Source organism: Vulpes vulpes, chromosome 11, assembly GCF_048418805.1.
Source record: "Vulpes vulpes isolate BD-2025 chromosome 11, VulVul3, whole genome shotgun sequence".
Classification (NCBI taxonomy): Eukaryota; Metazoa; Chordata; class Mammalia; order Carnivora; family Canidae; genus Vulpes; species Vulpes vulpes.
In genome coordinates, this window is record NC_132790.1 from 15,033,055 (window position 1) to 15,056,614 (window position 23,560).

The window sequence follows — 23,560 nt, forward strand, 5'->3', positions numbered from 1 at the left end:
GGGGGGGGGGGGCGAGGGCGACAAGCCCCGCCGCGGGGCGCTGAGCCGCGTGACCCCGCGAGGTGGCCGCGGGGGGGGCACCTGCGGGCCTCCGGGGACCTGGGGTCTGCGGGTGCGAGGCCCCGGCGCGCCCCTGGAGGGCGGGAGCCGGGGGCGGCCAGCAGGTGGGGCCCGGGGGCCGGACTCCGCCCCGCGCGCCCTCCGCGTTGGTCGGCGGCCGCCCAGCCCCGGCCCCTCTCCCGAGCCCGAGCGCGATTGGTGGCGGCGCTTGTCGCTCGGAGGGGCCGGGCCGCTCGCTCCGCCGCTCGCTCCGCCGCCCTCGCCGCCGCCGCCGCCGCCGCCGTCCTTCCAGCAGCGCGGGCCGGACGGACGGACGGACGGCCGGGGCCCCGCGCCTGGCGATGGGCAGCGGCGCGCCCGCGGACCCGGGCTGTGCCAAAGTTTCCCCGGCGCGCCTGTCGGGGCGCGCGGCTGCCGGCCACCCGTGACCGCTTCCAGAGGGGCTCGGAGATTTTTAATTTGGGAGGAAAAAAAAAAAAATCCACCCCGTTTCCTTTGTGAAGCTCCCTCTCTGCGGGTGGCCGGCGGCGGGGGCTGCAAACTTGGGCACGGCGGCTCCGTGGGCAGCAGGCGGCTGCGGAGGACCTCGGCCCCGGGGCCCGGGCGGCCCGGGGGGCGTGCGCGCGGCGAGGAGGGTGCCCCGGGAGCTCTATATGGAGGAGGGCGCCCAGGATGGTGTGCACCAGGAAGACCAAAACTTTGGTGTCCACCTGCGTGATCCTGAGCGGCATGACCAACATCATCTGCCTGCTGTACGTGGGCTGGGTCACCAACTACATCGCCAGCGTGTATGTGCGGGGGCAGGAGCCGGCGCCCGACAAGAAGCTGGACGAAGACCGAGGGGACACCCTGAAGATCATCGAACGGCTGGACCACCTGGAGAATGTCATCAAGCAGCATATCCAAGGTACGGGCGCCCCGGGAAACTTGGGCCGCCCGCGAGGCCCGGGAGCGCTGGGGCGGGTGCGCCCCGAGCCGGCGGCCGCCGGGGGCGGGGGGCGGGGGGTGCGTGTGCGCCCTCGCGCGCGTGGAGACCCTCCTGTCCGCGGCGCCGCGCGCTTCTCCGGGGCACACGTGTGTGCAGCTCGCTGGCGGTGTGGGGGCGCGCTGCGCACGTGTCCACATGTGCCTGAGACTCCGGGCTGCTCGCCGGCTCCGGGGATCACGCAGAGGTCCGGGCTCAGAGTGTGCGTGCGTGAGTGTGTGTGTGCAAGGGGGAGCGGGCGCGGGCCGCCCAGTTCCTTCGGCCCCGGCAGGGGCCCAGGGCGAGATGCTCGCGCGCGGCCCCGGTCTTTGGCATTTAGGACCTGCGGGACAAGCCGGGGCCGGGAAGCTTGCGTAGACCCAGCCCCGGCCCCTAATGTGCGCCTTCGGTAGGCGGTTGGCAATGCCGGGGTGGGGGTGTCTGTGGCTGGGGGTGCTGCTGGCACCGCCGGCGCGCCCCACCCCCACCGCCGCCCGCGGGTCCGAGACCCTCTCCAGGAGCAGGTGTCGACGCGCGGAAGACGCACAGGAGCCTGGCGCTCGGTCCACTGCGGCGGCGCATCCGCCCAGGACCCAGAGGACCCCCCCCCCCGGGCTGTGCCTCCCCCGCGGGGCCCGGGAAGGCCCTTCCCTCTGGTAGCTCCGCTCCCAGGCCCGGGAGCCGCGCGAGCGGGGCTGGAAAGGCTGCGCCCGGCGGTTGCGCCCCGTCCAGGCCAGGGCCGGGGGCCAGGGGGAGGACGGGGTACGGGGTACGGGAGCTCTCCGCCGGCCACCCCGTCGGGTGCGCGGTCAGCGGCCGCGGCTGGAGAGCTGGGGCTCCGCGGGGCGCGGGGCGGGTGTGCGCGCCGCCCGGTCTCCCGTTCCCACTTCTCTCTCTTCACCTCCCGCTTCCCCTGCTCTCCCAGGGTGTGAGCAAAGGCAGGGAGCCGTGTTCGCCCGTAAACCGGGCAGGCCAGCCAGGCTCTGGGCCGCTACCCGGCAGGCGGCCCTTGGCACGTACCTAGTTCAATGGAAGGCTTTCTCCTCCGGGAGGGACACTCTCTTTTGTTTACACCTGGGTGTCTGGCTCTGGCTGCTGCCCCAGGTGCCCCAGATTTCCATTCTCAAATGAATATGTTTTGCTCTGGAGCCTTGCTCGGGCTCCTCTTTGCTTTGCAAGGAAAGTTGTCCCAGAAACTGCAAATGTCACAAAATGCCGGGGTAGGGACAGCTGCTCCGTCGACAGTTGGTAGGTTTCCACACATGTTCCCAGGGAAGGGTCAGGAGAGGGCAGGAGAGGTGTTCGCATCCCTTGTGCTTTCTAACTGATGACTTCAAACCAAGCCCGGGGCTTGGGGACACTTCCTAGCAAAGGAGACCATTGACAGCTTCTCCTTCATACCTTTCCCTGCCTCTCAAATTGGCACTGGGCTTGGCAGACCAATTTATCTATCTGATGGCTCCTGTTGCTGTTGTTTCTTACTTTTTTCCATCCCATGGGTCTGGACCGACAATTAATCAGCAGTACAAGTACAGTGTTTGCCCCAGGGTGATTCAGAACGTTCCCAGGGAGATATAAGCCCATACCTTACTTTGGCGTTTCCAGTTTGCCCACAGATTTTGAGAGATTTTCATTCACAGATTCTGTGTGTGTGCGTGTGTGTGTATTCCTGGAAAATGGTTCTCTTGCGCTTTCCAGTCTGCTCAGGGAGGAGGCGAGCGAGGTACTACTTTGGGAAGCAGTGAGGACACATTGTTAACCCATGAGCTCATCACAGAGTAGCCCCTATCATGTTGAATGTGGACCATGTCACATGATTTATAAGGCTCTACATGAAAATGAGTACAGTGCTGAAGCTGAAAGGAACCTTTGTGATTCTGTTCCCAGGAAACCTTATAACTATGCATTGTTCTGGACTTTAAAATATATACCTGAAAAAATTGGGAGAAATAGGAAGCAAAGACAGAACAGGATTCTTAAGCCATGGTCGGCCCAGTTCTCTTGTTATATGTGCACTGACTATATTAGGACTCCCGTGGATATTTAGAAATGACCAGAGTCTCAGGACAGAAAGGCAGAAGCCACAACCTGTAGAGATGTGGGGAAGGGTCAGTGACTTGGGGGGAGACTAGATAGGAGGCAGGTAGAAGGCAGAGATTACTTGCTTGGCTGTGCCGTGATGGTATAGTGATGACTAGTGGCAGCTCCCCCACTGGTGCTGGAGCCATCCAGAGCTAGGAGGTGGGGAATTAAGTAGACTTAGGGATTTACTTGATTTGAGTAAGAGGTCTGTTAAGTTTGAGACTGGCCAAGTGCAGCTCTCTGGAGGCAGAGGGTGGGAAAGGACAGTTGGACTCTTGTACTTGGTGATGTGGACCTTTCACGTGTATTCCACTGTCACGTTTCCTCTAGTCAGTACAGCTTTATGAGCAATCCAGTTTAGTCTGCTGAGCTGGGGAAGTGGAGAATAAAGGATAATGTTAACAGCTGAAAATTATATAGCACCCATTAATGTGCCAGGTAGTATTCTAGGTGCTTTATGTATATCGACTAATTTAATCATCACAACCCTATGAGATAGGTGATATTAACTCCATGTTGCAGATGGAGGGATTCTCTGATTTGTCTAGGGTCACATCACTGGTATATGGTAGTTTAAGGATTTAAACCCAGCTTATGTGGCTTCTTTAGAGTCTGTGTTCTTAACTGCATACCATACTGTCTCCTTAGAGGGCCAGCAGATCAGAGGGGGAGCAGTGCTCCCCTGGAGTTACTTGATGTTGGTAGTGGGTGTCAGAATGGGAGGCTTCAGAGGATGGCCGAGGAATGATGAAGTCACAGCCTTCCCACCTTGAGACTCTTCCATAGATAAACTTGGGAAGCTCTGGGTTTTATTTATCTCATGCTGAGAGGCAGAGGTTACGTTCACTAAAAAAGCGTTCATGGAACACCCAGGACAGTTCCTGGCACATTCGACAGAGCGTAGGTGTTGGATAGATGAATGGATGGATGAAAAAGTACACAGTGTGGATGCCCAGTGCACCGGTTAGTCATTAATGAAAGCGTTTCCATTCTCAAATGAATATGTTTTGTTTTGGAGCCTTGCTCAGGCTCCTCTTTGCTTTGGAAGGAAAGTTGTCCCAGAAACTGCAAATGTCACAAAATGTTCAGTAGAATGTTCCACAGGACTTGCAATTAGAAGAGGCTTTGGAGCATCACCCTAGAGGTCTGTTCTAGTCATGACTGAAAAGTTTATTTTCCTCTTGGGGGTTGCAGTGATATTTCATTTTAATTTGTTTTCTGATTGAATGATTTAATTAGATGGTGGTTGAGAATCTCTTGGGAATGTAAATTGCAGTTTTGAGAATTTTTTTAAACCAAATCTATGGTAAACGAGAGGGTGGATAGCTCCAGATTTCAAAAATAGCATCCTGTTGGGTTGGAGACGCAAAATATGTGTTAATACAGGTTCGCTCTTTGGAGGAGATGGATGGAATTGCTGGTGAGGGGGTGAGGGGGATGAAGCAGAGGGTGTGCTGGAGCTGTGTGTCGGGGAGCTTGGGAAATGGCAGTGGTGGATCAACTCTTATTTTGGAAGTCCAGCAGAACCCACAACAGCTTTCTCCTTTTCTTGGTTAGTACCTTTTTGAATCTGTGAAGAACATGTCAATATTAAGGAAAACATTGAAAAATGTATAAAACTGTTGGGGATTTACTCCAAAGATACCGGGACACCTGCACCCCGATGTTTCTAGCAGCAGTGTCCACAATAGCCAAACTGTGGAAGGAGCCTTGGTGTCCATCGACAGATGAATGGATAAAGAAGATGTGGTCTATGTATACAATGGAATATTCCTCAGCCATTAGAAACGACTAATACCCACCATTTGCTTCGACGTGGATGGAACTGGAGGGTATTACGCTGAGTGAAATAAGTCAATCGGAGAAGGACAAAAATTATATGTTCTCATTCATTTGGGGAATATAAATAATAGTGAAAGGGAATATAAGGGAAGGGAGAAGAAATGTGTGGGAAATATCAGAAAGGGAGACAGAACATGAGAGACTCCTAACTCTGGGAAACGAACTAGGGATGGTGGAAGGGGAGGAGGGCAGGGGGTGGTGGTGAATGGGTGACGGGCACTGAGGGGGGCGCACTTGACGGGATGAGCACTGGGTGTGATTCTGTATGTTGGCAAGTTGAACATCAATAAAAAATAAATTTATTATAAAAAAATAAAAAATAAAAATAAAACATTAAAAAAATAAAACTAAAAAAAAAGAAAAATGTATAAAACTGCCTCTCAGTCATTCTACTCTAACCCAACTATTTTGCATTTTGAGCATTCCCTTCTAAGTTTGCCCATCTGCCTTCATATTTAAAAACAAAGGTGTAGTCACGGTTTGGATGTAGTTTTATGTTCTGCTTTTTATTCGGCTTACTTCTTGTTAGAAGCATTTTTTTCATGTTTGCTACATAGTTTTTTTGATCCAGTCTTTATTTATTGGAGACCTAATATGTACCAGGTAGCACACTGGGGAGCACATACATTGGATCCAGTGGTGAATCAAGGCACTCTTGGACCTTGTCATAGTAGATTTGTTTTTAAAGGGACAATAAAATCCCTCTTATTCAACACAGTTGGGGCTTAAGTTAGTTAACAGAAAAACTCGGCAAAGAGGAGGATAAAACAAAACATTGCACACATGCATTACATATTTTATTTTTATATTATTTTTGAATGTGTTGTACATTCATTTGCCAGCCTTTTGATGTTAGGTCCAAGTCTTTGTCTTTGGGCTGGGTGGGCCAATTGCCTTTCTGATCATAAACCACTCCCATAATGTGCTGCTTACAGAGACTGATTTTGAATTCTGTTTTCCTTAAAATTCCCTGAGAACTTAAAGATGCTTATGAAGCAATCTCCGTGTAGTAACCTAAATTTTTATGACTTTTGCCTTGTCCTTTGAGGTGATTTTGCTCACATGCAATCTGACTGCTGTGTAAGTGACAAGCTTTATAAAGTCTTTCCAAAGCAATGAAATTAATTTTCTTAGAAACAACAACTCTCGTCTTCTTAGCAGTCATATTCCATTGGTTTATAGAATATGTAATTAAATTATGCTGTTACGATGACAAGTACTAAGAGTATAAACATATTTGGGAGCAAACTGAGAGGACTGTTGATAAGCATACAGCTCAGTTGTTAGCTGGAGATGGGAGTGGAGGTGAGGTGAGAGAGAAAAGCTGGTACAAAGGGACAAAAGCTTCCTGAGGTTTATTATCCAGGGAGACTGAAGGGGGCTTCATCTGGAGAGGTGACTAAGGGGAGGGTTTTTATTTTTTATTATTTATTTATTTTATTATTATTATTATTTTTTATTTTTTAAAGAGAACTTGTACTGTATTTTTAATGATTGCATAATATTCCACCATCAATATACCATTATTGATTTAACCACTTCCCCATTATTGAACATTGATCTTTCTACTATAATTAACACAGAAATAAACATCTTCACCTCACTCCTCCTCCTCCTCTTCTTCTTCTTCTTCTTCTTCTTCTTCTTCTTCTTCTTCTTCTTCTTCTTCTTCTTCTTTTAAAGATTGTATTTATTTATTCATGAGAGATACAGAGAGAGAGGCAGAGACGCAGACAGAGGGAGAAGCAGGCTCCCTGTGGGAGACCCGATGTGGAACTCGATCCTGGGACCCCAGGATTACACCCTGAGCCAAAGGCAGATGCTCAACCACCGGGCCACCTAGGCGTCCCTGACTCTTCTTCTTTTGAACTATTTTTAAGGATCTATTTCTAGAAGTGGGATTACTACTGACTCAAAGAGTATGAACATTTTAATGAAAGAATGTTTTCAAAATCTTTCTACGTGGCCACCAGCAATATATTATGTTACCGGTTTCATAGAGCCTGGTGGATCTTGTTATCATTAAACTTATTCCAGGTAAATATAATCACTGTCAAGTGTTCTTTTGATTTGTACTCCTTGGATTACTGTAGAACTTAATATCCTTCCCCTACCCCTGTTTGTTTTTGCCTTGTATTGTGTCTTCTGCCAATTTTTCTCTTGGGATATCAGTGTTTCTGATTTACGTAGATCACTAAATAAATAAATAAATATATATAGCGCATATACTATGTTACATACATAATTTTTTCTTTACATAGATGATATAGGGCAGTGATTTTCACATTGTGTTCCCAGGAGCTCCAAGCTTCTAGAAGGTTGGATCCAGGACCTGAGAAATAAAAGGGTCAAGTGAAGTCTCCTGGGACCCCTCCAAAACCCACCCACCCCTCTCCTTGGAATCAGTGTATCTTCTTCATCTGTCTTATATTTGGTGTTCTGTAAAATATTTTTAAAAAGGCTATGCTTCTTTTCTAAAAAAAATGTTGAAAATTGCTCTTTTGGGAGAAAAAGAAAGATCAGACTGTTACATTTTTGTGAGGGATGATGGTCGCATAAAGAATTCAAGAGAGTAAACAAATCTAAAAGGAAATTGAATTCCTGGGTAGTGTTCTTATAATATCTATTTACCCTTCTGAATACTATGATTAATAATGTATTACATTATATGACTAATTTCCAAATCCATTATCTTACTTCACTGAGTGACGATCATCCCAACAATGGCAAAAATGGATTATTAGGTGTGCTTTTTGTTTCCTAAAAGTTTGTTAGGCATATTATTTGCATATTAATGTACATTAGGTCAGTAAAAACATGTTGCTCACTATGATTACAAACCATATGTGGTCCCTAAAAGTCAGAAAATCCTACGCCTGGATGTTGGGAGTTTTTTTTTTTTTTCTTTTTTCTTTTTGTTTCCTATAGCTTTTGGATGTCACCTCGAATTGGTTGGTGTCCTTCTCATCTTATCCCTGACTTGGCAGGGTTGTAAAGAAGAGGATATGATGTTTGCTGAATACTTGGAGTTTATTTGAGGAAAGGGTGTCATTTAAATGGTAAAGCTATTTGTCCTTCGGAATGAACTGTGGCATGTGAAATTATATTCGTAACAGTGATTGATATTTTGAGAGAGTGCAAAAGCAGGATTTAGAAGTTGAGCCCAATTACCTTTATTAATAGCCCCAGACCACATCTTTGTGGAGTAGGAAAACCTTGCCAAAGAATACAACTTTTTCCCATGGCCAAAGAATTTTCATTTTTATCCAGAAGTGTGTAGGCTGTAAAATAAATGAATTTCACATTCTTTCCCACTCACTTGACATAAATTGTTATTTGCCCTTGATAAGTAGGTTGATGTAGAATCTCAAGGAGAATTCGGAATGAAATGGAGAGCCACAGTCTGGTTTGTGAGGGCCTCGCAGGTCAGCTTCAGTCACTTGAGTTAGGTTGGTCTGTGTTTTTCCAAAGGTATCTATGGGATTCAGAGCCACATACAGGGTTACTGGACCATCTTCATTATCAGCCTAGAGAATTTCACTTCACTTCACTTGGCCAGCTGAGTGGGCTATTGCCTTGATTTGGGGCCTCGAGGGTCTCTTTGGGATTGGTGTCCTTTTTCACTGCTTAGGTTCTATCCAAGAGGCTAGGACAGATGACTGCCCTGGGAAGAAGCATATAGGGAGGCAGTCTAGCTGGAGGTGATGTCACCCAGAAGGTTTTGGGGGGAAGCACCAGGCTGAGTGAGTGACGAATGTAGCCAGAAGGTAGGGAGATGGGATTTGGGGAGAAAGAGGATTATGCATGAAGATTGGAGGGACAGAAGTCCATAAATGTGAGATGGGCATCTGCAGTAGAGGGCCAGGGACAGAGTGGGGTAGGTCTGCTGGTGGGTGATCCAGACAAAATGAATGCTGGCCTGCACTTTTTAGGCTGGCCTTGAGTGTCTCCCTAGGACTGGAGGTTCTTGAATTGGCTAGAGATTTGATTATTCTGTGGTGCCTACAATTGTCAGCTTCTCAAATCCCACTCTGCCTTTGGTGTCAGAGTCAGCTCCATTCCACACTGCAGTGTGTGAGTAGAGAAGTGCTTGATGTTTTCCCTTTCCTCACACACATGCCTTCACATGCAGGGCACACGCCCCGGGGCAGGGCCCGGATGAAGCATGTCCCAACATGGTACATTCATTCTCACTTTAGCCCTTTTTCTCCCCCTCAAGAAAGCGTATTAGCATGCACGAGAATGGGATAACTTTGAAATCCCTTCAACTTATTAGTTAAACCTAATCATTCATATGTTTTGCTACTTAAATTATTGTTAATAACAAATTACTGCACAACTGTTCCAATGTAAAATTTGTTGTGGTGGGTGATTGAAAACAACTGCTGTTCTGGACTCTTATGTGTGGGTCTGTGTACTTTCTATGGACCCAACTGAGTGCAGCCAACTGGAACTTTGAGCAAGAGCATTCCTGATTATGTGAACACAAGTACTTTGGTAGTTTTTCTGACTACATGGTAATGGATTAAAATATATTTCTAGGACATCCCAGTGGGTATGGGGTTCTGATGTAGCTCTTTCACTGCCCAACATTCATTGTCAGTTTTGTGAAGGTTTGCTCTTGGGAGATGAAACTGCCTGTAATGAAGCTTTCTGAAAGCCCTAAGTGTCCAGCCTCAGTGAGATGGTGATGGGCTTCCTGTGTAATGCCACCACTGAAATGGTACTAGAGCCAGCAGGCATAGTTCTCTGGGCTAGGTTTTGTTACTATCTCCCATCAAGACGTCACAAAAGTACTGTGTTTGGGAATATCCAGAGAAGTGGCATCTGTACCCTTCTCCTTGGGGCAGATGGGAACAAGGAGAAATGATGCCTGAAGGAGAGGCTGAGGGCCAACTCTTTGGAATGAATGGGTTCATTCCACCAGTGTCCAGAGTTTAAGACAGAGGTAGAGCACCTTGTTTGAGATTCTTGGGTATTGCATTTTAAGCAGTGGGGACTTGTATGCCTTGCCCATCCATCTCTGTCCCCTGGGACAGGCCATTAAAGGCCATTGAGATCCTAAAGGAATGGGAACGTAGTTCAGGGACCTGGACAGGACAGGATTTGAAACCTGGGCTAATAGATGTCATGCTAATGGCATCTGGGACTTAGGAGAATAGCACCAAAATTGCTTGAGCCAATGAATATAAGTGTAAGAAAGCTAAGAAAGGATTTGAAGTTCCCGAAGTGACAAATGAAAATCCCAGCCAAATCCTTGGTTTATTTTAAGAGCAACAGGCATATAAAGTATTGAAGATTGATTGTATCAAGAGGCACAGAGGAAGAGAATTCCTGTGTGTCAGAGACTGGGCTAGATGCTGTCCATATGCGGTTGCTTTTTATCTTCACAACGTGGAGGAAGAGTTTTAGAGATGAGAACACTGCGGCATAGAGACTTGAAGAATTTGCTCAAGGTCACACAGCTGATAGCGGTGGAGATGAGGAGGGAAACTTTTTCTAACACATTTTTCTCTACAGAAGAAAAAAAAAAGTGAATATCAGAGAGAGGACCGGGAAATCATTCTATCAAAGACCGCGTTCAGGTGTAAGCTCAGAGGCCTCATCAGGTCAAGTGGGAGGCTCGTGGGTGAGGGCGGTGAGCCAGGCAGGTGGCTTGGAGTGTCCTTGTGTAGGTGAGGAACCTCGAGGTTGGGTGCCAGAGGCAGAGGGCCTTGCCCTGGAAGGGTGAGTGTGGTACTGCTACAGAGGCCTTGGAGAGCCCTTTTTCATGGATCATTGTGCATCTCCTGGGATCATCGTAAGCCCCCAGGGACTTGTCCTATGGGAGAAGCAGAGTGTGCCACTGTAAACTAGAGCTCATTCCAGTTCCACATGGGACTTGGGAGCACTTACCGTGTGTCAGGTGCTGTGCTGTGTGCTTTCTTGTTCATTGGCATAGTCATGTGTCTTCCAGGGTGATCAACTTGTCCCGTTTGCCCAGGACTTTCCCTGTTTTAAAACTGTAATGCCCAGGTCCAAGGAGGCCCCTCAAGCCTGGGCAAACCTGGATGGTTGGTCACCCTTATCTTCTCACACTGGTAAGTTCTGTTTAATGGCAACTCCTAGCATCAGGGCAAATAGCCCTTCTGATGGCACCATATCTGGGTCTTCTGCTTTCTACTCTTGAACGTTGACTTTGTCCAAGAGTGTAAAGAGGACAGTGAGGGTCCCAGCAGTCCCTGCCCCATTCTCCCTGCCCTCACAGGCTGCCTCCTCTCTCCTTTGTCATTCCTCCCGCCCCGGCACTCTGTTTTTTTAGCTGTCTGAGCCTCTCAGGATTTGAAAAGGAAAAAACAATTGCTGTAAAGGAAAGCTCTAATAAAGTGGTTTGGGCACAAAACATCAGCAGCTGTTTATTTGCCCCAAACAGTAGGAGTCTGTATTAATAACCTTGTGAGTTATATGCTGGGAAGTTAAAAGTAAGCAAAAATCTTACTTGAGATCCGCAAATGTGACTTTATTCCTTTATTGAACTAATCTCTCTTCCTGTTTATGCTGGTGACATTTTCTATTACCATGTGGAAGATCCTTCTTGATATTCTGCTACAGATTTCTTTGGCTCTGCCTTGGTTAGGGTCCCAGAGCGAGGGGCTTTCTGGTTTCTTCTTTTTGTAGTTATGATGCTTGGTGTTTATGTGGTTCCCGCCTCAAAGGATCTTGACAAATGGGACAGGCTTTGTCTAATTAATCATCATAATATTTCCCTGATGGGACAGAAGGAGCTTTGGAGGAATGGGAGGGGTGTAGGAGAGGCTTTAGACCTGCCTCTCAGTTGTTTAAGGGCTTGGAAAAGCGAGTCTTTTAACATTTTGGTTTCTTCCACATCTAAATCTCAGCTTAATAATAAACCGATCCTCTGATTTGCTTTATTTTCCAAAAGACTGCTTGGAGGAGAGTTTACTACATCGGGATTATGACGTGGACCCTCCAAGTCTATAATTGGGCCAGGCTTTTAAAAATTATTTTACTGGAATCTAGAGATTCATGTTAGAAGGGAAATCCAGTGGAAAGTGGATAAAAGAGACTGTTACCAATGATTCAAAACTTGGAAAAAGGAACCGGTAGGAAGGGTTGTAGAAACAGGCCTGCACTTGTTGGGAGAAGAGATGGGAAGAGGAAGAGAATTAATGTTTGCTGAGCGTCTGTTAGGTGCTAAATGCTTTGCACGTGTTACCTCGTTTTAACCTTGCAAGCAAGCCACCTCGTGGGATGTTGTCCCTCCCTCTCCCCCCACCCATTCTACAGAGGAGGAAATCAAGGCTCAGCAACTCTAGTTAACTGTCCAAGGTCACACAGTTACTACGAGATAAAACCCCATTTACTCTACAAAGCCCCCTTAGTAAGGGGCCAGAGATCCTCTTGCTTTTCTGATCTTGATGGAGAGAAAACAGGCTTATCTCTTACTTTCAGCAGAAAGGTTGCAGATGAGACTGAAGAAGGATTCATGAGAAGCGAGGCCAGGAGATGGGTTACCAAGTGACTGTTTTGCAGGTGTCCTTCCCTGGAGACACAGGAGGATGCCTGTGCCAGTAGCTGCCCGGAACTGAGCTCAGGAAGGCTGTGAGAGGCTCCGGGTGTGGCTCTTCGAAGCCAGCAGTATCGCTTTCTTCAGGAGAGGACTTAGTGTGAATAAGATCATCCCTTCCACTCACTCAGACCCAAGGTTTTCGGGAGGGTCCTCCAGGCTCAGAGCATGGGGTCAGGTTGGGGACCGTGGAGGGGACTGGTGCAGACCTGTCCAGGTTTGCCAGGAACTTCCCATTGAATTGAGGCAATGGGACTTTCAGGTAAAGTATATGTAGTGATGGGCCCCAGCTCTGTGGGCAGATACATGGGAGGCAGACACCAAGGCTGGCACTGTTCACTGGGCCCTGGGGGTGGGGCTGGGGCTGGGGCTGAGATGGCTGGGGGAAAGTGCAGACCTGCTTCCAAGTTCCGGTTCTTCTCCAGTATGGCTGGGCATTTGACAGTGACCTGGGAGGTACTCCTGCTTTCTGTTGGTCACATGCTCAGACCAGCATTTATTGGACACCTAGTAAGTGCTGAGGATATGTCAGTGGAACAAAGACAAAGATACAAGGAGTCACAATTAAATGAGATGGTCAGGGGCTCTCCTGTTGGGAAAGACTTGGAGAAAGTTAGGTATGAACTCTGTCTCGGAGGAGAGATTTCCAGGTGGAGGGAACAGCCAGCGCAAAGGTCCTGGGGTAGGAGTGTGCCTGATGTGTCTGAGCAACAGTAGGGTGGCTAGTGTGGCCAGAGCAGAGTGATCATGGGAGAGAGGGGTGGCAGTGAGGCCAGAGAGGGGCTAGTTGAGAAGCAGGTTGTACTGTGGGAGGAATGGAGAGCCATGGGCAGGGGTGTGCAGAGGAGCCCAGCTTTTAAAGGCATTAACCCAGGCTGTTCTGTGGTTATTTCCTGAGCACTTCTCATGGGCTTGACTCTGTACCAAGCGTGTCGGGAGATGACAAAATATACAGGACATGGCTCTTTCCTTTAAGAAGCTCATAATGGAGCCAAGAGGACAATACAAGAAACAGATGAGGAGCTTTTGCAAGCTAACTAGTGTAATGAGGGTTAAAATTGAATTCTAGAAGAGTGCATTGTCTGAACGGACTTCCTCGAGGAATGGAGACTTATGACACATCTTGGAGGAATGAGGAGAGTTTAGAGGAGTGGAGTAGGGAAGATTTGGAGAGAGGAAGCTCAGATATTAAGTAAAACCAGCAGTTACCTGAGCCTCTCCGTTAGCGTAGGAAAGAGTGCTGGCAGTCAGTGCCTGGAATCAGCACTGCTGTTTACAGGCTGGGTGACCTTGGGCAAGCCTCTTTTCTGTCCTGTGCCTCAGTTTCCCCAGCTATACAAGTGAGGGCAGTTGCTCCTTAAACCCTGCAGGGTTGTTGTGCTGATGAAACAAGATGCCAGGCAGGAAAGCACTCCCGCCCTGCCTGTCCCCGGGGTCAGCATGAGGGCAGGAAGCACATTCTCTCTCTCTCTTTTTTTTTAAATATTTTATTTATTTATTCATGAGAGACAGACAGACACACACACACACACACACACACAGAGAGAGAGAGAGGCAGAGACACAGGCAGAGGGAGAAGCAGGCCCCATGCAGGGAGCCCGATGTGGGCCGAAGGCAGACGCTCAACCACTGAGCCACCCAGGCGTCCCTGCAGGCTCCCTCCTTCCCTCTGTCCTTCCTTTCCACTATCTTTCCTTCTTGGAGCTCATGTAGAAAATATGATCAGGAATATATTTTTCTGGTTGAAACAGCTAGGAGAGCAGATTTGAAGCCTGTTTTGGTGCCATTAGACATGATGTGGGTGCTAAGGCTTCCCCAGTTACATCCAGCCTGAGAAGGTCGGAAGTGAGCTTATGGGGGAGGCCAGACTAATGCTATTGCTCAAGTGTCTCAGGCAGCCTCGCCTACTGCTCTGAAATTCTAAGCCTGCCAGCCTGGGGACCTGTTCCTGTTTGTAGAGAAAGATTTGTTTTGTAAAACCCACTTGGCATTGCAGTGGGCAGCGGACCATGCAGGAATGTGCTATGTTTGTAGGAAGCTTGGCTGGTGGAAGAATTATGCAAGGTGCCCGGTTACCTGGCCAGAGTCTCATTTCCCTGGTGATGCAGGAGAAAGGACTCTTTCCCCAGTGGCAGAAGGAGAATCTCCTTGAGGAGAGACTTGGGTTTTCTTGTGTTTCCACCTCCCGACAGAACTGGAGCCGCATCAGCCTATCTTCCTGCCAGGGTGAATTTGATTTAACTCTAAGCAACGTGACTTATAATTTCAATTGCAGGCAGGAAGGCGTGATTTAAGACAATTGTCAGGAAGACTCAATTTAATCTCTTCTTTCTTCCCCCTCTACAAAATGTGCATTTTGTTGTGTGATATAATTTTAATATACATTCGTTACAACTCAGACGTAGATGTAATTTCACATTGGAAAGATACACTCTACATTTTTTTTTCTTTTAGTATTTATCTACTTAAAGTTTTTGTGAAAAAAGATTTCTTTCTAGTGACAGCAGAAAACTAAGGGATGTTTTTTTTTTCTTCCTAGTGAGAATTGTAGTAAATCACTGTGAAACTTCCTGGGCAGTTGCTGTTTCTTGATTAGCAGGGCTTAGTTTGGTCATTTAGTAGACAGATAATTATATTAACAAAACAAGGGAAAAATCATTATTTTATTTACCCCAAACTGTACACTCGTGAATTTTGAATGTTTTCAACAACAGCCAGTTGTTTTTAGCAAAATAGGCATGAGTATTTTTGAGTTTGTAATTACTTTGGAAGTTCAGAAAGTCGCTTTGATTTTTGTAAATTGAAAATTAAATGTATTATTTCACCCTGGTCCATATTAGAAATGTACAGTATTGCTGCACAGCTCAGTGCATCCCCTTCCCTCTTGCTTCATATATTAGCAAAGAAGGATGAGAAAACTCATCCTTTTTCTCAAGCTGTATCTTAGTTGTGAAAAGCTCTAGACTGGTAAAGATCTGGAGAGATCTTTACTTAGGGCCAGAGCATGCTAGAGCTCGGAAGTGACCTCAGCAACCATACCTTCAACCTGTTTGCTGAGGGATCCAAGGTCCAGTGTAACTTGGTGACTTCCCTGGCGGGAAGGGTCCCAGGAAAGGACCTGGAGACTTTGCCATAGGGATCTAGAGGTCTGAATCGAGTCTGGAAATTTTCCCTCCACATCTTCTTACTTCCTTCAACCTCAGAAGAAACTTCTGCAGTGGGAAAGTAAATCCATGATTATACATTCTCAGATGAAGCCAGATACTTAAGGGATAAGGAATGGGTAGATTTCCTTAGCTGGGGTCTGTGGGGACCCCTTGGTCCCCTTTCTGTGGCCTGTCTGGGTGTCTGGGGCCTGCACTCTACTGCCTGGGATCATCTTTGGGATTGAGGACATAGCTGTTAGTAGAACCTGACTTTGGTTCCAAGCAGCGTGTGGCAGCTCCTAGAGATGCAGCCTCTATATTGGAAGAAGACTTCTTCCCAACTTTGCAGATCCCAGTGGTGGTGCCCATGGAGGAGGGGCAGAGATTTCATATCGAGGAGAGGAAATGAGAGAAAATTGACATTTATTGGGCACTGACTAGATGTTTGGCACAATTTAGTTCACTTCATTTTATATAAGCCTGTGAGATCATTAGCCCCACTTTATAGATGAGAAAGGTGTACTGTGTTGTGACTATTAAACTGCTTTTCCCATTATACTGTGGGTCCCTTGAGGGTGAAGACAGGGTCCTAATTTTTTCATTTTCCCATTTGACACAGTGGCAGTCATATAGTTGGGACTAAGTAGGAATTTGTTGAGTGTATGAATAAATAAGCAGGCCTGCCTGAAACCACTTAGTAAGAACATTCATATCCAGGTGTCTGGCTTCAACGCTGTCTGCAAGAGAGGCCAGGGGACTGAGGAACTGACTCGCATCCCTCCAAGCGTGGGGGTGGCTTGCACAAGGTGATCTCAGGCTGTGTCCTCCTTCTGGGTCAGAGACAGCAAGACACATATTTCTGGTGTCTCTTTCAAGGCACCTCATAGCTTATAACACTGCTGGGGGAGCTTTAATCAAAGAGAAGCAGCAGCTCAGTGGAGTGTGTGTGTATATGCGTGTGTGTGCATGTGTGTGTATAGAATGTGCTTTCCTGTACTGAGATCCCCCAGGAATCAGCTGGTGAGAGGAACTAGAAGCCTTCAGGGGATCCTCGATATCTTTATTTTAATAAAGCTGTCACTTGTGGTCACTTTCAAACGAAAGCAATCTTGTGGGTACAGAAGGGGAAAAATAAACCTGCACCAAAAGCAGAGAATAATGCCAGAAAAGATACAGCTGAACAGAGAGGCTCTGCTTCAAAAGGAGGGACAGAGTTGAGGTCATTTAAATGGATACCTAGAGAGGAGTAGGAAGGAGGAAGCATAGCTTAATTTCCAAGGAAGGATTGAGAAATTCCTCAGGGCCCCAAGAGCTAAAAGGAAAGGTAGCCTTTGGCCTCCCAGCCCACATGGCAGCAGCTTGGCCTCCTGTCTACACTGTGGTTGGTGAGTACCTCAGAATGGATCCCGCCATCTCGGGGAGTCTGTAGGGTGGCAGTGGTAAGTTGGGACCAGCTCTTCCCACACTCAGGAGGAAGGTGGCGAACTGTCTGCAGAGAGGAGGAATTCTCCAAGAGGGTTGCTCTGGACTCAGGAGAGGCTTTTTTTCTACCTGCTTTGTCGAAATGCCTTGGGTTGGGCCGAAGAAGGTGTGAGCAGAGCTAGAAATCGGACAGGCTGAGCCCCTGGGTCCCCTTGGTGGCCACCTTGGTCCCACTCCATGGCCCAGCACAGCTTCTCCAACCCGCTGCAGTCCCTGGAAGAAGGTGCTTCTCCGACTTGGCCCCATGGGACAGAGCAGCCCGTTAGCAGGAGCCACAGATTACTGTGATTTTTCTTTTCCTATTATTCCCTGATATTTTCAATTTGAAAAGAATCATTTAAACAGTAGGGTAGAAGAGGGCATAGTAGACATAGGGGAAAAATTGAAAATGTCATTTAAAAATGACTATTGCATTCTTTTTCACCTCAGCAGACAGATGGCTGCCTCACCTTTTGCCCACGGCCAGGAGCAATAGCCTGATGGGTCAGCGGAGGAGAGCAGTGATTTTATTTTTCTTTTCATTTCAAACAGATTGTGTAGCCCTTGGGGTGTGGGGGACCGGTGGAATGAAACTCTGGGCTGGGAAACTAATTATGCCTCCCTGCATGGCTGAGCTAGTTAATACCAAACTGTCATTGAGGCTGATTCTTCCCTGGGGCAGAAAAGCTTCCCAAATTCCTTATCTCTTTCTCTTTGCCTTGGGAGTGGAGGCCTTTTGGTTTTTTTACCGGTTTGAGAAAACCGGAGCAAAATTCAGGAAGCTTCTGGAAGCTCTGAAACGGTGCCTTGGGTTGTGGTTCGACACATGCCCTTCTGATACAGCAGCCATTCTTCCTCCAGCTCAGATGAGGAGCTGAGTTTTAGAGTCAGTTAAACTTGGCTCCAATTCTGGTGCTGCCACTCACTGGTGTGATGTTGCCAGAGGCTGCCCAGAGGGTCTGGGACTGTAAGCAGATTGTCTGTCCACCCTGTCCCTCCCCACTCCCCAGCAATGTGGGCTCAGTGATGGGTCACCTGAACAGTAAGCCTGCCTCACTTTACTGCTCCTGAAACTAAGACTGAGCCAGGTGCATGGGCTGGCCAGCATGGAGTCACCAGTGGAAACCACACATGATGATAGGTAAGCAGATATTTAGTAGTGCTTTTTGAATGGATTTTTAGCTTATTAAACAAGCCACTTGAAAAATGGTCACACGTATATGAGTAAGACATATTTATTCAATCTATAGATAATAAACTCATTATGCTTTGCAAAACTCTGACTCTAGTGTTTTCTGTTGCTTTCCCCAATCTGGAGATCTGTGGCTCATAGTCCATGCAGTCTCCAGCTAGCCAGGTGTCTCAAATAGTGGATCCAATAAAATCTATGAGTCTTTTTAAGGACAGAAAAAGGATTTTAAATATTGGGTAGCAGCATTTAAAAATATAGCCTTTGTGTCAACATGAAGATCATGAATATTCAGTTTGTACACAATCTCAAGCAATTAGACAGATGCATATTTCCAGGGAGGGTGTGTTATCCTGATGGCAGAGGGGATTGGGGCTGTCTATCATTTCACAACCAGATTTCCCTGGTGACTTCAGAGTCTGATTTTAAGAACATTTGGGAATGAAGTTCCAGAGACAGCCCTATTCACTTCCCCCAACTTTGCCAGCCTTCATTGCCCTTGCCTACATCCACAGACCTAGGCTTTACCTGAGAAATTCCCACGTTGCCTAAAAGAGAAAACTCAACTCGATTCTCGAATGCTGATGTGATGACTGATTTAGAGCTGAAACAAAGCAGCCCGTTTCTATCCAGCCTGGGAGGATGGGTTTTACGTGGCAACACTCAGTCTTGGCTGCTGGAGCTTTTTGTTTAGAGCCCAGTCTCTCCATGTTGAATTCCTATTAGAATTAATTGATTGTCTTTGGAGAAGCACCAAACACAAATCGAGATGGTTGATGGGAAGACACAGCTTGGAACTGTTGCCTTTCAAAGGAGACCTTGTATCGGCCAGGAATTCCTTCTAGCTTTTTAGGAGAACCAGAGTTTTAGCAACTATAGATCTCCATGTGTTCTGGGGCAACCTGCTTTCAAATATTCTGATCTGTTGTCTCTAGAAACCATCTAAATGAATTGTAAATTCTAGTATTTCCAACATTCACTGCCCATATTGACTCCCGTACCTGGAAGCAGTACAAAGCCCTTGCCAGAGCACATGTCCCTTATTTTTAATTTAGAAAATATGGCTACAGTGAAGTAAACAGAGTACTGGTAAATGGAGCCAGCTGTTCCCTAAATGATTCTTTTTTCAGTGCAAATCACACCGGGTTAGGAGAAGTACTTCAGGGATGGCATTATGAGGAACTCTGTGGATCCTTTCCCCAGTGATATAAATATAACTGGTGAAAATGATTTAAAAAACCCCCGACCTTTTAAAGTCTCTGGAAGTTGTTCTGCATGTATATATAAATGGAGAAATACTTATTCAAGATAATCTATTAAATCTTGGAAGAACAACACTGTGGCTTTTGAGACATGGCCTGCTCCCTCTTTGAACCCCAGTTCAGAGACAGAAGCTGTTCTCTGGGCAGATGTGGTTAAGAAGATAGGGCTTCTTTAGGAGAGGCAGGCCACTGCATTCCTCATCTCTCCCAACTCTGTGTTGCAGAAGCTTTATTCCATGCAAACATGGCTTGCATGCAGTCCGGGGCTGCTTTCTGCCACCCAGCCTCCTCTTATAGGGTGGAAGCTCTACCCGAGGCCAAGAATACTGGATCCTAATCACCACCACCCCAGGGTGAGGTGATTACACATAGGGTGAGGTTGCCATGCCAGGAGCAGCCTTTCAAGAGCAGTGGCTACCATCATCCCCACCCAGCACCCCACCCATAGAGCAAACATGTCACTTTGAGAGAAGCAGGCTGCTATTCCATCCCACCCGCACCCCACCCCTAGCTCCAGAGCAGTGGTACAGAGGTTCTGCCTAGAGGGAGAGGCAGGCTGTAAGGACACAAAGGTCTGTAGCTCTCCCTAAAGGAATTGACTTCATTTGGAAAAAAAGTGTGAGAAATTTCAAGCTTGAGAACAATTGATGAACATTTAAGAGGAGGCTGGTAGCTCTGTAATAGCAATAAGAGATACAGTAGGCCAGCTAGACCTGCTAAAAAGTTTAACAGAATCAGAGAAAGAGACAGCTGAAAAGAACCCTCCTGGGATTAAAAGAAGCCTTAAAGACTGGCTTCAAACACAGCCTCTCCACGGAGCCTGAATTTAAGTGGATCAGACTGTGGAGCAATTTATACCTAAGGGCACTATTGGAAACAATAGAGCAGTTGGGTATCAATTAGTGGAGGCTAACAGCTGGGTGTGATTCCAGTAGGGCAGTCCAGCCAGAAACTTAACAGGGAGATAAGTGAAAGAGACAGTAAAACATATCAAACAAGCCAAAATGCCCTGCTAAACTACTATCATCCAAGGGGCTCTGACAGAGGGAGTTAGATAGAACATTGGGCACATGGCCAGAGATACACCCTCCAAGGACTGACATTAGAGACTGCACACTTCATGGGGTAAAGGCCTTGAAGTAGTCCATCTAAGTCACTAAACAAATAAGCAAATAACACCCACAAGTCCTGAGTAGGGGGTGAGGTGGAGGGAGTGATCATAACTAGAGTGGCTAAAATAAATTATCTAAAATGTCTAGTTTTCAACAAATACTTAAGAGGTATCAAAGACAGAGGAACATAAAGAAGAAAAGAACAGATAACAGAAATTGTCTTTGAGGGGGCCTGGATGTTGGGCTTATCAGACAGACTTCAAAAGTAGTTATTCTAAGTTTCTTCAAAGGACTAAAGGAAACTTTGATGAAAGAATAGAGAAAAGTATGATGACAATATCATATCAATAGAGAATATCAATAAAGAGATATACATTTAAAAAAGAACAAAGTTGAAATTCTGGACTTGAAAAGTATAAAAAAGAAATGAAAAGTTCACTAGAAGCATTTCAAATTAGATATGAGTTGACAGAAGAAAGTATCAGCAAATTTAAAGATAGATCAATAGAGATTATGAAATCTGAAGAAAAGACTGGGAAAATGAGACAATAGAAAATCTTGAAAGCAGTTAATAGAACAGAACAAAACTACCTACAAAATTACCTACAAGAGAACGCCAATAATTAACAGTTGGCTCTTCATCAGAAACTGATGGAGGCTAAGGATCTTATATAGAGCAGGAGTACCCTTCAAAAATAAAGGCAAAATAAAGACATTTCTAGGTAAAACAAAACGGAGAGAATTTGCTACTATCATATCTACCTTATAAGAAATATTGAAGACCATTAAATTTGAGCATATTAGACTATCCAATCAAAATGTGGGGATTGTCAGACTGGATGAAAATATGGATGCAACTACATACTGTCTATAGGAGGAAACTTTTGATTCAGATACAAATCATTTGAGAAGGAAAAGATGGAAAAAGATACAACCATAAGAAGGCTGGTGTGGCTATATTAATATCAGACAAAATATACCTTAAACAAAAAATATTTCTCTAGAGATAAAGAGGGACATTCCATATTGATAAAAGACTCAATCCATTGAGAATATATTAGCAAACACATATGCATTTAAGAGCAGAACCCCAAAATATATGAAGCAAAAATAGAAGTAATTGAAAAGGGAAATATAGACAATTCAACCATAATTGTTGGAGACAATAACTCCTTTAAATAATGAATAGAACAATTAGGCAGAAGTATAAGATATCTATGAAACATTCCACTCAACAAAAGCAGAATATGCATCTTTCTTAAGCACATGTGGAACATTCTCCACAATGAACCATATGCTAGCCCAAAAAATAAACCTTGATAAATTTAATGACTGCACCCATACAAGTACATTCTCTGACCACATGGAATAAAATGAGGAATCAATAAGATAAGGAAATCTCAGAAATTCACAACTATGTGGAAACTAAGAAACATGTTCCTGAATAATGGATCAAAGAATCAAAAGGGAACTTAGAAGTTGTGGCCCTACCTCACTCTATACACAAAATTTAGCTCAAAATGATCATGGACCTGATTATAAGAGCTAGGACTGGAATATTCTTAGAAGAAAACAGTCATAAATCTTTGTGATCTTTGTGTATAGAAATTGTCTATATTTCCCTTTTCAATTACTTCTATTTTTGCTTCATTTTTGCTTCTAAGGAAAGTCTCCTTAGATATGACATCAAAAGCACAAGTGACAAAAGAAAAAATAGATAATTGAACTTCATCAAAATTAAAAGCATTCATGAATGATACTTTTTAAGTGAGTGAGATGATAAGCCACAGAATTGGAGAAAATACTTGGAAATTATGTATCTTTTAAGGAATTGATATTCAGAATATATAACAACTATAATCCACTAATAAAGGTGATAAATAACTCAAAAAATAGGCAAAGTGTCTGGATAGACATTTCTCCAAAGAAGATAAGCACATGAAAAGGTGCTCAACATCATTAGCTATTCAAGAAATAGAAATCAAAAGCACAGTAAAATAGGACTTTACACCCACTAAGATGGCTTTTTAAAAAAGATTTTTATATTTATTCTAGACAGAGAGAGAGAGAGAATCCCAAGCAGACTCCCCACAGAGTACAGAGCCTGACATGGGACTCGATCTTACAACCCTGAGATCTTAGCTGAAACCAAGAGTCAGTCACTCAACTGACTGAGCCATCCGGGTGCGCAGCTAGGATGGCTTTAATCAAAAGGCCAAATAATACTGAGTGTTGGCAAGAATATAGAGAAATTGGAATTCTCAGAAATTGCTGGTGGCAAAATGGTGTGATCACTTTGGAAACAGTTTGGGAAATTTCTAAAAATTTTAAACATACAGTCACCATGGGGCTTAGTAGTTTCACTCTTAGGAATATATCCAAGGTAATTGAAAACATGTCCATACAGAAACTTGTACATGAAAGTTTTTAGAAGAATTGTTCATAATAGGAAAGAAATGGAAACAATCGAAATGTCCATTAAGTGATGTATGGATAAACAAAATGGTATGTCTATATGATGTAATATTATGCAGTAATAAAAAGGAATGAAATACTGATACCTACTACAGCATGAATGAGCCTTGAAAACATTGTGCTAAATGAAAGAAGCCAGATGCAAAAGACTACATATTGTATCATTTGATTTACATAAATACGTAAATCTGTAGAGACAGAAAGTTTATTAGTGTTTGTTTAGGGTTGGGTGTGGGAGTGAAGAGTGACTGCTAATGGGTACAGGGCTTCCTTTGGGAGTGATAAAAATGTTCTAAGATTAGATTGTGGCAATGGAAGCACACAGCTTTGCGAATATACTAAAAACCCTTTAAGTGGGCTGTTGGAATGGTATGGAAATTATATATCAATAAAACTATTT

At 45.6% G+C, this 23,560-nt stretch overlaps 1 protein-coding gene across 1 annotated transcript in view; it reads left to right on the forward strand.

Annotated features, from left to right (window-relative positions):
• Window positions 1–362: 362 nt before the first annotated feature.
• GALNT18 (polypeptide N-acetylgalactosaminyltransferase 18) overlaps window positions 363–23,560 on the forward strand; it is a 338,899-nt gene continuing 315,701 nt past the window's right edge. Inside the window, exon 1 of the mRNA XM_026008242.2 lies at window positions 363–967. Within this exon, the coding sequence (XP_025864027.1) occupies window positions 733–967 (235 nt within the window). The 5' untranslated portion in view covers window positions 363–732. The remainder of the gene's footprint in view (window positions 968–23,560) is intronic.